This window comes from Nannobrachium achirus (assembly GCF_963921795.1).
Source record: "Nannobrachium achirus genome assembly, chromosome: 3".
NCBI lineage: Eukaryota > Metazoa > Chordata > Actinopteri > Myctophiformes > Myctophidae > Nannobrachium > Nannobrachium achirus.
Window position 1 is genome coordinate 52,937,051 of NC_137812.1, and position 14,472 is coordinate 52,951,522.

A 14,472-nucleotide genomic window follows, 5' to 3' on the forward strand; every position below is an offset into this window, starting at 1 on the left:
GTATTATTTAAATAATAGATGCTTAGTAACCTCGCGTCACCACCAGGCTTTCTGGTAGATGCTTAGTGATCGGAAGCAAACTCTGATGCCAAAAACATTGCTATCAGAAGTTGTGGATGTTCTTGGGTGTGTGATGGTCATGGACTAGCTCTGGTCCATTATAGCGTTAGATGGTGACAAACAACAATAATTAAACATTTTCATTCAACTTTTTATAATGTGTATTGTGTTTGTGTAATAGTTGTGTTATTGACGAGAGATCGCCATGCTGGCTGTAGTGGACATGTTTGTCCAAATTCCATTTTCTCCGCGGACATACAAAACGAGCGGACAATATATATAAAAAAAAAAAAAAAAAAAAACATTTGAGAACCACTAGTAGACTCTACTTGGAGACTTGACGTTCTGTGGGTCTTATGATCAAAATAAGATTAGAACATTATATTGGTGTGTAAAAAAGAACATCTAAAATTTGCCACAGACATGATGTCAAGGACACGTCTTTGCCACTGACATATTTGTCTCGGACATAATTGATGATCCCTGGAATGCTTAATCGTCATATATTATTTTCTCAGGGACATTATAATACTGTGATGGTATTTAATCATTTCCCCAGCAGGTGGCGGGAGACGCTTTTACATGAATGAAGGAAAACACATCGAGAGACCACGTGGTTCCAGCTGAGGGTCAGGTGACCACACAGAGAGGGCCGGGGGAGGAAGAGGAAGGAAAATGGAAGGGAACAGGGACGAAGCAGAGAAATGTATTAATATAGCGTCCAAGGCCATTGAAGCTGGCGACAAAGAGAAGGCTCTGAAGTTCCTGAACAAAGCAGAGAAGCTCTACCCGACTAGCAGAGCCAAAGGTAGGGTCATGTGTCGGGGTTTGTTGACAGTAAACGCTGGCTGGGGCAGTGAGGGAGGGGGGGTCAGGGCTGTCAAATGGATATTTATCAAACGAGCAGCTAACGTAACGTCACGTCACACAATAACTGTCACATATAACTGTAGCTTCTGGCTTGTGTGCACCTAATGGCGGGTTACTATACCAATGAACGATAGCACGTAACAAACAGGTAGTGATGATTATTCATTCACACCCACTCCTCACGGTCGAATATTATATAGGCCCCTGGTTAGCTAACGCTAGCTATAGCCTCATTATGCAGAGAGGACCCTAGCATCTTGCTCCTATAGCTCCTACCCTTTCTTGGGCACAATGGGCAGTGGTTCTCAAACCTTTTCGTGTCAACGACCCCACACGGACCCACATTTGAAAAGATATGTCAGGGACTCTCATAAGAAAAGATTTTAACAGCTCTATAGCAGTGATTATCAACAGTTTTAACTTCAAGGACCCCCAGTTTGACACGCATTAGGCTACGGACCCCCTTTTAATGGCATTTCTATCTCTGAGACCCCAATTTATATGGAAAAATCTATTAATTTAACTCTGAGAGTGTTGGTTCTAACGGGTCCATGTGGTTCCATTTGAACAAATGTTTTTCTAGGGGAGTGCGAGTGTTCATTTGTGTGAACAACAACCTCACAGTACAATGATAATAATTGAAATCCAGCGAGGGATGTGCACAGTATGCACACATGGGGTAAGTAACTGTTGGGGGATGTCAGTGACAGCAGAGCAGTTTAGTGGAGCAGAGAAGAGGAGGTTAGCCATGCCAATCCTTTAATTGAATGATTGACCCAGACCCTGTAGATATGAATCCAGCAGCAGTACAAGATAAACCAGTGTCTGTTGTCAGAGAGAGGGTGAGAGACCAACAGTAGCCTTGGATCAAGACTGTCTATCATACATGTATTTTATTGAGTTTGACTTTTACCTTTGTATCTCTAATAGATAGATATGCAAATGTGAAAATTGTAAACATATGATAGTGTTGATCCAAGGCTAAACCAACAGCAATGTGTAGTATTCCAGGAGGAGGAGACTGAGGCTTTGATTGATTGTTTGTTTGTTTGTTTGTTTGTTTGTTTGATTGATTGATTGATTGATTGAAGACTTTATTAGAAGTTTGCATAGAAAAGGGTACAGTTTCATGATGGTACAGTTCACTGGTACAATGTCAACTAAAAGGAGATCCTAGGAAAGCACTTGGCTTATTTACACAGGAAACCATTGAAGTATCTCATATAACCTTGAATGACAGACGGATAGAACACAGTACTATGCAGTAGATATATCAGGAGAAAATAAAATGGAGACTAAAAAAACAGTGCAAAAAATATACAGTAGGTATACTAGGTAAATACAAAGAAGGGTCAGGGGAGGGTAAGGCTGTGCTAGGTTTGCTATTGCCAGTTGCGAACGTCTGCTGCCTGTAAGTGGTTTTTCAGGGCCATTTTAAAGGATGCTAGGGAACCACACTAATTTAAGGCCTTCGGTAAGGCGTTCCACATTTTGGTGGTATAGCAGAAGAACGAGTTTGACCCTTTGTTTGAGTTGACTCTGGGTTGAACATGATCTGTGTGCCTCTGTTGTTGTAATGGTGGATGTCCTTAATGTTTATAAGTATTTTGACAGGTACATGGGTATCTTAGTGGTGTAGTGTATCTTGTACTCCAGGCCCATTGCAAGTTGCTGCACTCAGCCATCAGGCTGCTACCTTGGAAGCCTGTTTTTATATTGGGAGCACTGCAGTGTTCATTTCGACAGGAAATTCTGATTTAGTCTTTTGAATAATGCACCATTTAGTCTTTGTCCTATTTTAATTTAGTCATCTGAAATAGTTTGGTCTCTTAGTCTTAGTGCAGTGTTAATTTTGACAGCAAAGATTTAGTCTTAGTCTTTTGAATAATACACCACTTAGTTTTTTTTAGTCATCTGAAATTGTTTAGTCTAGTCTACTAAGTCTAGTGTTAGTTGACTAAGTCTAGTCTTTGTCGACTAAATATCAAAATCGTAGTCTTTCAGTCTTTTAGTCAACAAAATTATCACCAGAGCACTGTAAGGACTGAGTGCTGTTTCCTTTTCTAGATGGACATAATAACAAATGAAGATGAGCCATTGCGACTCAAAACAGCTTTGTAACACTTAAAATAGTGTGCTTATACAGGCATTGACACTAAGGCTTGCCCACCTGCCCCCGGCAGGTAAATAAAACATCAGGGCAGGTGAAGTTGGCTTTCAGGTTGCCCGACAGGGCAAGAGCGCATTTGAGACTTGAGAGGGGACGCAAATGTCTATAAACACAACACGAGATATCTGTCTAAACACCTGAACGTGGCCAGAGCGTTGTGTCTTCTGGTCTATGGAATGTAAAATAAGAGCACTATTTACCTATTATGTGCTGTTTTTACTGTTGCTACATTTAAAAATATAAAATAACAAGTGTGAACCCATAGACATATTCAATCATAGCTAAAGTATTTGGTATTTGGATTTGGAGGTATTGAGGTATGACATTTTATCGCACAGCCCCAGAAAGTAAAGAAATAAGTGTTAAATTGAGCGGTAATTAAAATCGTACCTATCATTTTATAATGGACGATTTACTTTTCGGGCAAGTGGGCATTACCTTCGGGCAAGTAAAACATGACCTGTACTTGCCCGATGGGCAAGTGCCTCTGAGACCTTAGTGTCAACCCCTGCTTATAGTAATACGCTTTTAGTGTGTTAAAAAGGCAATTTGCATTTACATTGGAGGTCTACGTTATTTTGGAAAAGTATTAAGTAACCTATTAGTTCAGTTTACCATAACATAATGTACTTCCAGTTCCTTGCCATTTGGATACATAGCCAATGGGTTATTTCTATCCACCTGTTTCCGCTAGAATTTACTGTAGCATTATCTGTGGGACACTTCCGGAGAACAGCTGACATACAAGCTCACGTCGCGTCGCAGATGCAACCGTTGTGAGCTTGTAGATCACACTCGGCTGCGGCGCCGGAAGCTACCGCACACCTTCTGCGCAATGCACGATGGGACTGCTTTGTTGGATTAAGTAAAATGTAATTCTAGTGCCTGCAGATGGTTGTAATTGGGCATTGGGGCCTACCCTTCTGGAACACGGATAACCTTAGCTGGCCTGGGATTGGTCCTATACTAGGGGTTTGACAAAATATCAATATTGCAATATATCATCACTGTTTATCTTGCGACAAGTTATCGAAGTATTGATATTTTCCAGGTTTCCCAGGTGTGCAAAGCACAAACTCACAGCACAAGACCACTGCACGAGAGCAGCACACCCCTAATGCAACCAACCCTAGTCATCAACCCTAGTTGCTTGTTGACTCTGGCTGGCAGAGATTGCACATGCATAAAGTGAATGGCATATCTAGTGGCAAATCGAGTGGCAAATTGAGTTTAAGGTTGTTTAATGCAATCAGATGGTACTTTTCTGTTTGGATGTATGGGCTGTCAAGGTCAGAAAGTCGTTTTTTTCACACTCAGTAAGTTTTCCCGCATAACTTCCAGGTATGATGATGATGTCACACGCATACCCTCTATTGCAAACTAATGATTGAGTTAGAATAAAAGTTGATTGTCTCAGTTAAGGGGTCCATGGGCTGAAGAACCAGTGGCATACATTAACCCTAGTAGTCAAGAGAGAAATTGAATTTGCCAAATCACTTCTTTGCCAAATGTACTGTACTTATCTCAACATCTTAAAGCTCTTAATGTAACTTTTTAAAGTGATCACGTTATTTTGTCCAATCTGTATGTTAATACAATATAAATTATATGATAATTGGGTGGTTGTGTTTGGTCTACCTAATCCTTTATTGAGCGAGTCATTTAAATCCTGTGTCATTTTGACACGACTAGGGGTCAAGTGTTGCTGCCAAAAGGTCCAAATTAATTTTCTCCCCTGAGCAGGCAGGCTCTCATTAGGTCATTGGTACTCGGCACATGCACAGGAGACCCAGGCTAGAAGGATCTGGGGTAGAATAGTAAAGTTACAGAGGGTAGCATTAACAGTGCATTAAGACATGAGGTTTTGTTGACAAAACGTTTTATCTATATCATTGTCTGCATTCACTTTGGAGGTCCTCCAGTCCCAAACTCTCTAGCCTTGTAAAGTCTTTACGTAACGCATGTTGCTTATCTTTTACACAAATAGTAGGAACACATCAGCCCATGCCTGAACACAACGCGTCATGCTGCAGTGATTGACTCTCTTTTCTATTCTCTCTCCAGGCTTGTTGGATGCATTGACAAAGAATGGCAGTTCAGCAGGGAATGGTGCATATTGTAGGAGGCCAGCAGGTGGCTCAGAAAGCACTGGTGCCCAGCCAGACAGGGACAGCCATGACTCTGGAGGAGGGGAGTCAACAAAAGGCTTCAATAAAGAGCAGGTCGAAGGTGTACAGAGGTGAGAAACACAGGATCTTCTTTCTCTAATATTCGTCTCATATTTGTCTCATATTTCCAAACTCCCAAATCAGGACCCTCACATGCGCATACATGGATGGACACTATCGGGCATTTCCATCCAGGATGGGAGACCTTATTTTTTTGTTCATCACACTTATGTACCTAACTACACTTTCAACAAAACATGATAAATGTCCATGTACAGTAAGTGCTAAAGTTCTATTCTATTCTGCAAGTATAATTATTTTTAATTGTGAAAACCAGGACATTTTTAGTAAATGTTGGAAACTGGGCCATTTTAGTGTATTTGCAGTTGTCTGTCAGGATTTGGGACACCCAGCTTGAAACCAGGACAAAGCGGGATGTTTGGCCACCGTAGGGTAAATAAGAGTGTCACATTTCTTTTTCTTTGGCAACAACCATGCAGTCGGGTCATTGATTGAGGATAATAATGATAACTAGCAATGTAACACCCACAAATGGTGCATTTACTGTATATAGCACCTTTATCCTTGTAGGTGCTTTACAAGGTGTATCACCATCACACCAACACTGAAGGCAACCATACAAACCGTCACAAACCTGCTCATAGGGGGCATTTGGGTTTAAGTGTATTGGTCAAGTAAAGGACACTTCGACTTCGCTAAGCCAGGAGGAGCTGGGGATCGAACTGGGAACCTTCCAATTCCTGAGCGGCTGCTCTACGTCCTGAGACACTGCCCCCGCTCAGATGTGTATCAGTGAATAGCTAATTCCCACAGCAGCTTCCTTGGGTCCCGACAGGTGCAGCCCATGACTTAAACAGGCCTGGCTTAGGCAACCCAGCCTGGCAGAGATCTGAGCCTTGCACGTGCCCTTTCTAGTTGAGTCATTTTGAAAATTAAACACTGAGATGCTGAGTTTTGATGAAGAATTAACGTGCAGTACACTTATTTCTGTTGTGAGATGTTTATTTGCACAACATTTATTTATCCAACTCACTGTATAAATATTTTGTTATTGCATATACACAGACAAACTAAATCGTGTAGGTGGCCTAACCAACGCCCTAAAAGCAAAGTTGCAGGTTTCTCAAAATTGGCTGGTCAGCGTCCATCTGCAAGGGAATCATGTTGGAAAACAGCATTTCCAACTGTTGGGTTGGCTCCCTCTGGCAGCCAGGTCAGAATGTTGTGTCCATTCTTTTTTTTTTTTTTTTTTTTTTGGCAGCTTTTTGCCTTTATTGATAGTACAGTAGACTAGACAGGAATCAGGGACAGAGTGAGATGGGGAGTGACATGCAGCAAAGGCTGTTTAGATAATTGATCATTAGGTCATTGAATAAACACAAGTAGTGGTTGATATACACATTTGATTAAGGATGATAAGATGAATTTGTATTAATTGTGCTGACACATCCCCATCGCCAATACACCATGTTTTCTGGATACTTTGTCTAAATCGTGTACTTTTTTAATACTATTGTTTGCTTTTAGTGTTGCTAAAATGTTAACTATTCTACAGCTAGAGTTATGGAAGTTGCTGGAGTGTCTGCTAAATAAAATGTAGACCTAATGGTAAATGTTTAACTTTTTTATAAAAGGTTCACTGTTGTGTTTAAGATTGACTTCCTACCACGTTGTACTGTGTCATTGCATTGCATCACCACCACAGTCTGTTTCTGGAGATGATTGCTCAGAGAGGTGTCTCACGTGTACAATCATGGTGCCATTGCTAACTTATTGCTTTAAATGGGTAGTATATCCCCAGTAGATAAGATTATTCCAAGGTGGGATACAAGCTGCTTTGTCTGTTTAATCTCTGTGCAGAGATACTTGTCTTTCTATAAATTACCTACTGTAGATGATCACCTTTTTTTAAATCTTAACTGCATAAACTCATAATCGAGTTCGACAATTAGTTGATGTGTACTTTTTCGTACTGCAAATAGCAAAGATTGCTGATCTACAAGCTCACAACGCGTCACATCATGACATGTTGTGATTTTGTAGATTGGCTAGTTTTATTACATTTTTAAAGTCAGCAGTTGATGATGATGATGATGATAATTAAAAAAAATAACATTTCACTCCTAAAGTCAGTAATAAATGTGCATTACAGTCTGCAAGAAACTCTTTTGTACTTAAAGGACAACTTTGTTTTTTTTTGTTTTGTTTTTTCAACAAGGGTTCATATTTTAGACTGTAATTAGAGAAAAGAAGATGAGTGTTAAAATGTTTTCATCAACTGCTTTCTATCGTTTTAGCGATTTAATAATTTCGATTTCAGTGGGTGGGCATATCGGATCGTGGTATCACTATTACCAAGATGCACTGCAATCTTTCATGGGCAGATGTGACTTTTGGAGGCTAGTAGTGTTACTGTAATTAGTAATAAAGAAATCGCTGGCTTATTGTGTCTAAAAACACATATTTAGCCACATGCCCCCACCTGCACTGAAATCATAATTGTTAAAATGACTAAAACGATAGAAGGCAATAAATTAAAAAATGTCTTTTCTCAAATTAAATCTAAGATCAGTTATATGCCAACCTTGGATGGACAAAACTTTTGTTGTTGGATTAAAGGCAATCGAAAAGTGTGGATCTCTTTTTAATTAACTGATTTAAGCATGTGACTGACAGTAAGCACAAAGTGGCAACCTTGTCCACACGAAATTTGCAATTTGAAAAGGCATTGTGCCTTTTCATTCTGTGGAAAAGCACCATGGTTTTGATGATGAGGAATGTATAAATAAATACATCTATTATATAACATTTATAACAATAATGTATTTTGTTCATAAAGCAAATGTTTAAACAACCGTTACTTCACACTGTAGTGCCTATTTAAGGGGTGTGTGTGTGAGTGTGTGTGCACAGGTGATCCGAACCTTTATCTCGTAAAGGTGATGAATCAACGATAATTGGTATTATTAAAGGGGAGATATAATGGACCGAAGTCAAGTTTCCTTTCTTTTTGTGCTGAGTTTATATATTTACACACACACACACACACACACACACACACACACACACACACACACACACACACACACACACACACTCTCACAGTATACACACACACACATACACACACACACACACACACACACACTCTCACAGTATACACAACCTTTAATTGAAGAAGTCATTATGTTTGGTTCTTTTCATCTGAGTCTGTGCATGTGTTTGTGTTTAGGATAAAGCGGTGTAAGGATTACTATGAGGTGCTGGGAATCACTAAAGAAGCCCACGACGATGAGCTAAAGAAAGCCTACAGGAAACTAGCGCTCAAGTTCCATCCAGACAAGAACCATGCACCAGGAGCAACAGACGCCTTTAAAAGTAACACTGCTGTTCTTTGGAATGAATGGGATAGTTGTGTTGTTTTGGGGCGGTTAATACCTTTCCTGCTTAACCAGAGTCAGTCTCTCTGCATCTGTGTGCAATTTGAAAGTACATTGAATGGTGAGCTTAGACTGGATGTTTGTGGTATCAGTTAGTATCTCAAAGATCATAGGAAAATAAAATAAACCTTCCCCAAAGCGTGTGTGAGTGAGTGTTTAATACTCATTAGCCAAGCATTAACAATTTTTTAAACAATTTCTTTGCTTGTTTGCTTATTCCATTATGTACTTCCCTCTTGAGAGGAGATTAAACTTGGCTGTTAAGATAAAGAATTTGAGCTAGGCTAAACTCACTGGTCAATAAACCATTTAACTGCACACAAAGACAAAAAGGCATCCATGAGGATGTCTGATTCTGGTTAAAAGTAGGAAGAATACTGGTAGTAAAACCTCCCCCCAAACCAAACTATCCCCTTTGGGTCGTTTCACACTCTAATAAGGAGCCTAACTAATTTCGGTTCGGGAGGGCTCCCCGACCCGAAATTATTTAGGTTCGGTGGGAGTTCATCCATACTTTCTTAACGGCTAGTTCCGAATTCGCTTGTAAATATTGGAGGTCCATGGCATGACAACGTGTGTGGCCGATACATGAGCGTTGCAGGGCGGATACATATCTGACTGGCCTTCGCGCTGCAAGCTGAATGACTGGAGATCCATTGAGTAGCAGGCAGCTCCAGCAGGCAGCAGCACCAGTGTGTCTCTCTCTCTCACTCACTCACTCACAAACGCTCGAGCTCTGTCGAAAACATTTAATCTACAAGCTCACACGTGCCGCGGCCGCCTCTCTTGCTGCATGCATATCATCCTACAGTCTATGATATCATCACGCAGTCACAACTCGTCGTGGAAAACCTATCAACACGGAACATTAGCAAAGTTGTGTCTATGCTCATAGGCGGCGGGTGAGCCAAACGTTTCGAGAGGCTATGTTTTTTTTTTTTTTTTTCAATACTACTCCACAACATCTCGGATCCAAATATTTTATTTTTACTCCACTACAATGATATGAAAACATAGCTACTAGTTACTTTGCAGATGTAAATTATTGTATTATAAAACATTGTGCCTTTAGCCCCGTTTTATAGACTATTTGAAAATAGACTATTTGAAAATAGCCAATCTACAAGCTCACAACGCGTCGCGCTGCGCTGTGACACGTTGTCGTTGTGAGCTTTTTTTGATGCCATCACTTTCGTAGCCTACTTTTACCCAAGTGCATTTTGAATTCCGGACTTTAACTTGTAACAAAATGTTTCAATAATGAAGTATTGATACTTTTACCTAAGTAAAAAATCGGAGTACGTTTTCCTCCACTGAGAACGGAGGGACAGGGACAGAGACTAGAAAGCGCTCTAAGTATGATCACATCAGCTGCTGCCCATCATCATCAAGCCTAATTTATCTCCATCCCCGATGATGTTGCGTGCAGAGAATAGCAGACCTCCAAGCACCGGGCACATCCGCGATGTGAGTGTGTAGGATACTGTATCATGACTGAAGCTTGTACAGCCAGCTGTTCTCAGCACCGCCGTCTATATAATGCTGTGTTCGTACTTTATATTAGGTTATAGCCTATATCATTTGGAAAATACCCAGCCGTGTGTGTGTGTGTGTGTGTGTGTGTGTGTGTGTGTGTGTGTGTGTGTGTGTGTGTGTGTGTGTGTGTGTGTGTGTGTGTGTGTGTGTGTGTGTGTGTGTGTGTGTGTGTGTGTGTGTGTGTGTGTGTGTGTGTGTGTGTGTGTGTGTGTGTGTGTGTGTGTGTGTGTGTGTGTGTGTGTGTGTGTGTGTGTGTGTGGGGCGCACGCGCCTGCCTGCTATCACTCAGAGCGAGACCCAGCTGCACTGTCTGTATTCGCTATGAAACACTCAATACACGGTGTCCACAATCATTTGGAAGTCGGCGTGTCTCCCTCCCAAACGACCGCTGTTTCCTTGGATTCACAGCCGAGAATATGAACGTGAAGCCGGGCTGAATGAATGAGAAGACACCGCTGAGTACCGAAATTAAGTCGGGAGGTCACAACATGTCGGCAGCACCGAGGAGCCGAGTTTAGTCGGTTGACGCCCCCCCGAACCGGGGGAGGCGAACCATATTTGGGTTCGCCTAGTGCCGGAACCGAAATTAGTTAGGCTCTTTATTAGAGTGTGAATCGACCCTTAGTTTCCTTTTTTATGATTATGAGCATTTTACTGGTTTAGTGGCTTCGGTCACACCTGCTGTTGCTGTTTAGATTCGTTAATATGTCCATAGTATGACCTAAGGGTCATAACAGACTGAAAATGTGTCTCTAATGACTTATTTCCTCTGCCTTTCTTTGACACCTGCCATATTTTCCATCCAGTGATTGGCAATGCATATGCAGTGCTGAGAAACCCTGAAAAGAGAAGGCAGTATGACCTGACAGGAGGGGAGGAGCCTACAAGTTCAGGCCACGCCCATGGTGCAGGCTTTGACTTCCATAGGGGCTTTGAAGCAGACATCACACCTGAGGATGTATTCAACATGTTCTTTGGAGGCGGATTCCCCTCCTGTAAGCACACACACACACACACACACACACACACACACACACACACACACACACACACACACACACACACACACACACACACACACATTATTTCTATTGAATGATATCAGTATACAAAGCTACTTGTTGATGGAGAAAGTTCATTAGTTTACCAGTAACTTGGAAGCTGATTTCATCCTCTTTCTCAACCTCACAGATGTTGATAACCAATATGCAATATTGTTTCTCCTGTCCACAGCGAGCCCACACACCTTCACAAATGGCCGAGCACGCTACAGCCAGCAGACTGAACACAGACAAGAGAGAGCAGAGGAACGAGGAGATGTACATATTATTAACACTATTCTTTTGTTGAATATGTTCAATGTATGAGTCAATATATATATTTTCTCAAATAGTCTGTTTCCCTCATAGCAGCTGATTGTGTTTGTTTTGTATGTAGGGTGGTTTCTCCATGTTCATCCAACTGATGCCCATTGTGGTGTTGATCCTGGTATCCATCTTGAGTCAGCTGATGGTGTCCACTCCCCCCTACAGCCTCTACTCCAGACCGTAAGTACACACACACACACACACACATTTTATGTATTAGTTGGTTTGTTTTTTATAGGAGAGCTAAGATATCGTGTCAAATATGTCCTAGATGTGGTAGCAATGCATCAGCTGTAGTGTTCTAAGAAGAAATGTGTGTATTGTGTAACAGTAACAGTAATACGCTACAGCAGTGACAGAATGGACTGCTTTGTCCTCCCTCCTGCATAGGTCCACGGGTCAGACCATACGACGGCAGACAGAGAACCTGCTAGTGGACTACTATGTCACTAGAGATTTTAAATCTGAGTACAAGGGCTCAGCGTTGCAGAAAATTGAGAAGAATGTGGAGGATGACTATGTGTCAAATATAAGAAATAACTGCTGGAAGGAGAGGCAGACAAGTGAGTGTCATGGGTCTTCAAAATATCCTTCAATGCATCTGCATAATGTAACGAAAAAAGAAGGGGGGGTAGTTAACAGAGGGCCAGACAGATGATTTATGTCATATTGGAAAAATTCAATGGGTTACCTTAACGCAAGCTATAGATATTGGCAGTCTTTGGCGTTGCTTTTCATAATAGAATATCTATTAATATCTATTAATGCTTTATGAGTCCAAAATGTATTTATATTATGTATGTTTACTAGATATGTTAGTCCAGTAGCCAGCCCATAGAGCCCCATTGTGAACCCGGACATTTTGAGTACCCTAAAGTTTTATGTTAGAAATGTTGAGTATGGGTCCCCAGCAGTTAGAAACTGCCGGATGCTAACTTGCATATGTTGGGCAATTTTCATAATTAGCATAATTCGGTTAAATTAGCATAATCACCTATAATAATGGAAAATGTGTCAAAAACTGATTGGACGATTTGAACAATATTGGAGTGGTTTTGGGGGTTATTGAGGATGCTGAATCCATTTCTGACATTTCAAAATGGCCGTTTTAAACCGGAAATGGCCATATACCAACTTAAATTGGGATGATTTTGATACTTTTTTGTTGATTTTGATTATGAATTAAATTATAAATGTGGTTATTTATATGCTTATAGATTATCTGCATTTCAAAAGCAAAATATAGACAATCCACACAAATTATTAGAACAATGACTGCCACAATATCCTATAAAAAATAGTCACTTCATCATTTGGAAAATCAACAAAAGTATCAAAATCATCCCAATTTAAGTTGGTATATGGCCATTTCCGGTTTAAAACGGCCATTTTGAATTTAGAAAATGTCAGAAATGGATTCAGCATCCTCAATAACCCCCAAAACCACTCCAATATTGTTAAAATCGGCCAATCAGTTTTTGACATATTTTTCATTATTATAGGTGATTATGCTAATTAAAGCTACTTATGCTAATTATGAAAATTGCCCAACATATGCAAGTTAGCATCCGGCAGTTTTTAACTGCTGGGGACCCATACTCAACATTTCTAACATAAAACTTTAGGGTACTCAAAATGTCCGGGTTCACTTTCTGGCTACTAGACTATGTTGTAATGGTTATTGCAAAACTTGCCATTATTAATATTTACACCCTGTTTTTATGTATGTCCCATCCAGAAACAGACCTGTTGTATGCTGCCAAGGTGTACAGGGACGACCGCATGCGTAAGAAGGCAGAACTCATGACCATGGACAACTGCAGGGAGCTCGACAGACTAAATGACCTATTCAGAGGCGGATGAGCGGCCAGAGACTGAATGCTTTTAGATCAGAAATATAAATATTATATATATATATAAATAGATCTATGTATGTACATGTTTTTTAAGGTAAATACTTGGAGCTAGGAGAAAAACAACAAAAACAAATAATTTTAGCCTTACTGTGGAATTCGCCCCCCTCTTTCCCTGCCTAACTCCCTTTCCGACCTGGCACCACTGGACTTGGCTTCTTGCACCATAAGGAACCAATCTGCCAATACTCTTGACCACCCCAAGCTTACCCTTTGTTTTCCTGGATTTGAGAAGGACAAGGGATTACTTGATTGTAAAGCAGAAAGTGCTGAACCACGATGGATTTGGTAGAATCCATCTCAGAAGAAAACTGAGATGCTCTGCACAAACAATTCAGACTTAGATATTAAGTTCATTCCAACGTCACCTGCTTAAAAGACGAAAAATACGTTTTGAGAACTCAGAAGATACCTGAATGCTTCCTAGCTTACAAACTCATCTCAGACATTTTGGACGGAGCTCCATGGACCATCAGCACAGCAGTCAACTGTGTTTTTATTTTGTTTTGCTACTACTTGAAAGATATTTTATGTTGTCCAATCCTAAAAGTGAGAGATTATGAGGACTTAATGGAAGGACATTAAAACTGTTCAACAATATTGTACATTTTGTTTTTGAATGTTTCACATTTATGCTGTTATTTAAGTAACTAGGGAAAACAAGGTTTTTCTTTAATGCTCGACTAATCATTTGAATAAAGTAAAAGGTTATGCCACAGACTGGATGCGTGTGCCTCGGTGAATCAGCTGTTGTATCAAGACCCTATATGACTGTTTTTTTTTATAAAGGTAGCCTATGTAAGACTACTACTTTGAGATCACCAGGGCATTTGTTGTTGTCCCCTTATCACTGTCCTCACCCATGATAAATAAAGGCTGTATGTGTAATGTGTAGCAGTGTAGTTCAGCCTGAAGCCCAACATCTTA

At 40.5% G+C, this 14,472-nt stretch overlaps 1 protein-coding gene across 1 annotated transcript; it reads left to right on the forward strand.

The window, feature by feature from the left end:
- Positions 1 to 720: 720 nt before the first annotated feature.
- Positions 721 to 14,265, forward strand: dnajb14 (DnaJ heat shock protein family (Hsp40) member B14). Its single transcript, XM_080721536.1, has 8 exons — positions 721 to 868; positions 5,165 to 5,339; positions 8,522 to 8,667; positions 11,072 to 11,260; positions 11,499 to 11,584; positions 11,703 to 11,812; positions 12,023 to 12,195; positions 13,371 to 14,265. The coding sequence occupies exons 1-8, from the start codon at positions 736 to 738 to the stop codon at positions 13,493 to 13,495; spliced, it is 1,137 nt and encodes a 378-aa protein (XP_080577662.1). The 5' UTR covers positions 721 to 735; the 3' UTR covers positions 13,496 to 14,265.
- Positions 14,266 to 14,472: the final 207 nt, after the last annotated feature.

Excerpts from the sequence above, each read along its gene's own strand:
- dnajb14 (XM_080721536.1), top strand. The coding sequence starts at position 736 with ATGGAAGGGAACAGGGACGAAGCAGAGAAATGTATTAATATAGCGTCC. Across the intron at positions 869-5,164 it reads CCCGACTAGCAGAGCCAAAG|GCTTGTTGGATGCATTGACA; the intron begins GTAGGGTCATGT and ends TTCTCTCTCCAG. Across the intron at positions 11,585-11,702 it reads GAGCAGAGGAACGAGGAGAT|GGTGGTTTCTCCATGTTCAT; the intron begins GTACATATTATT and ends TTTTGTATGTAG.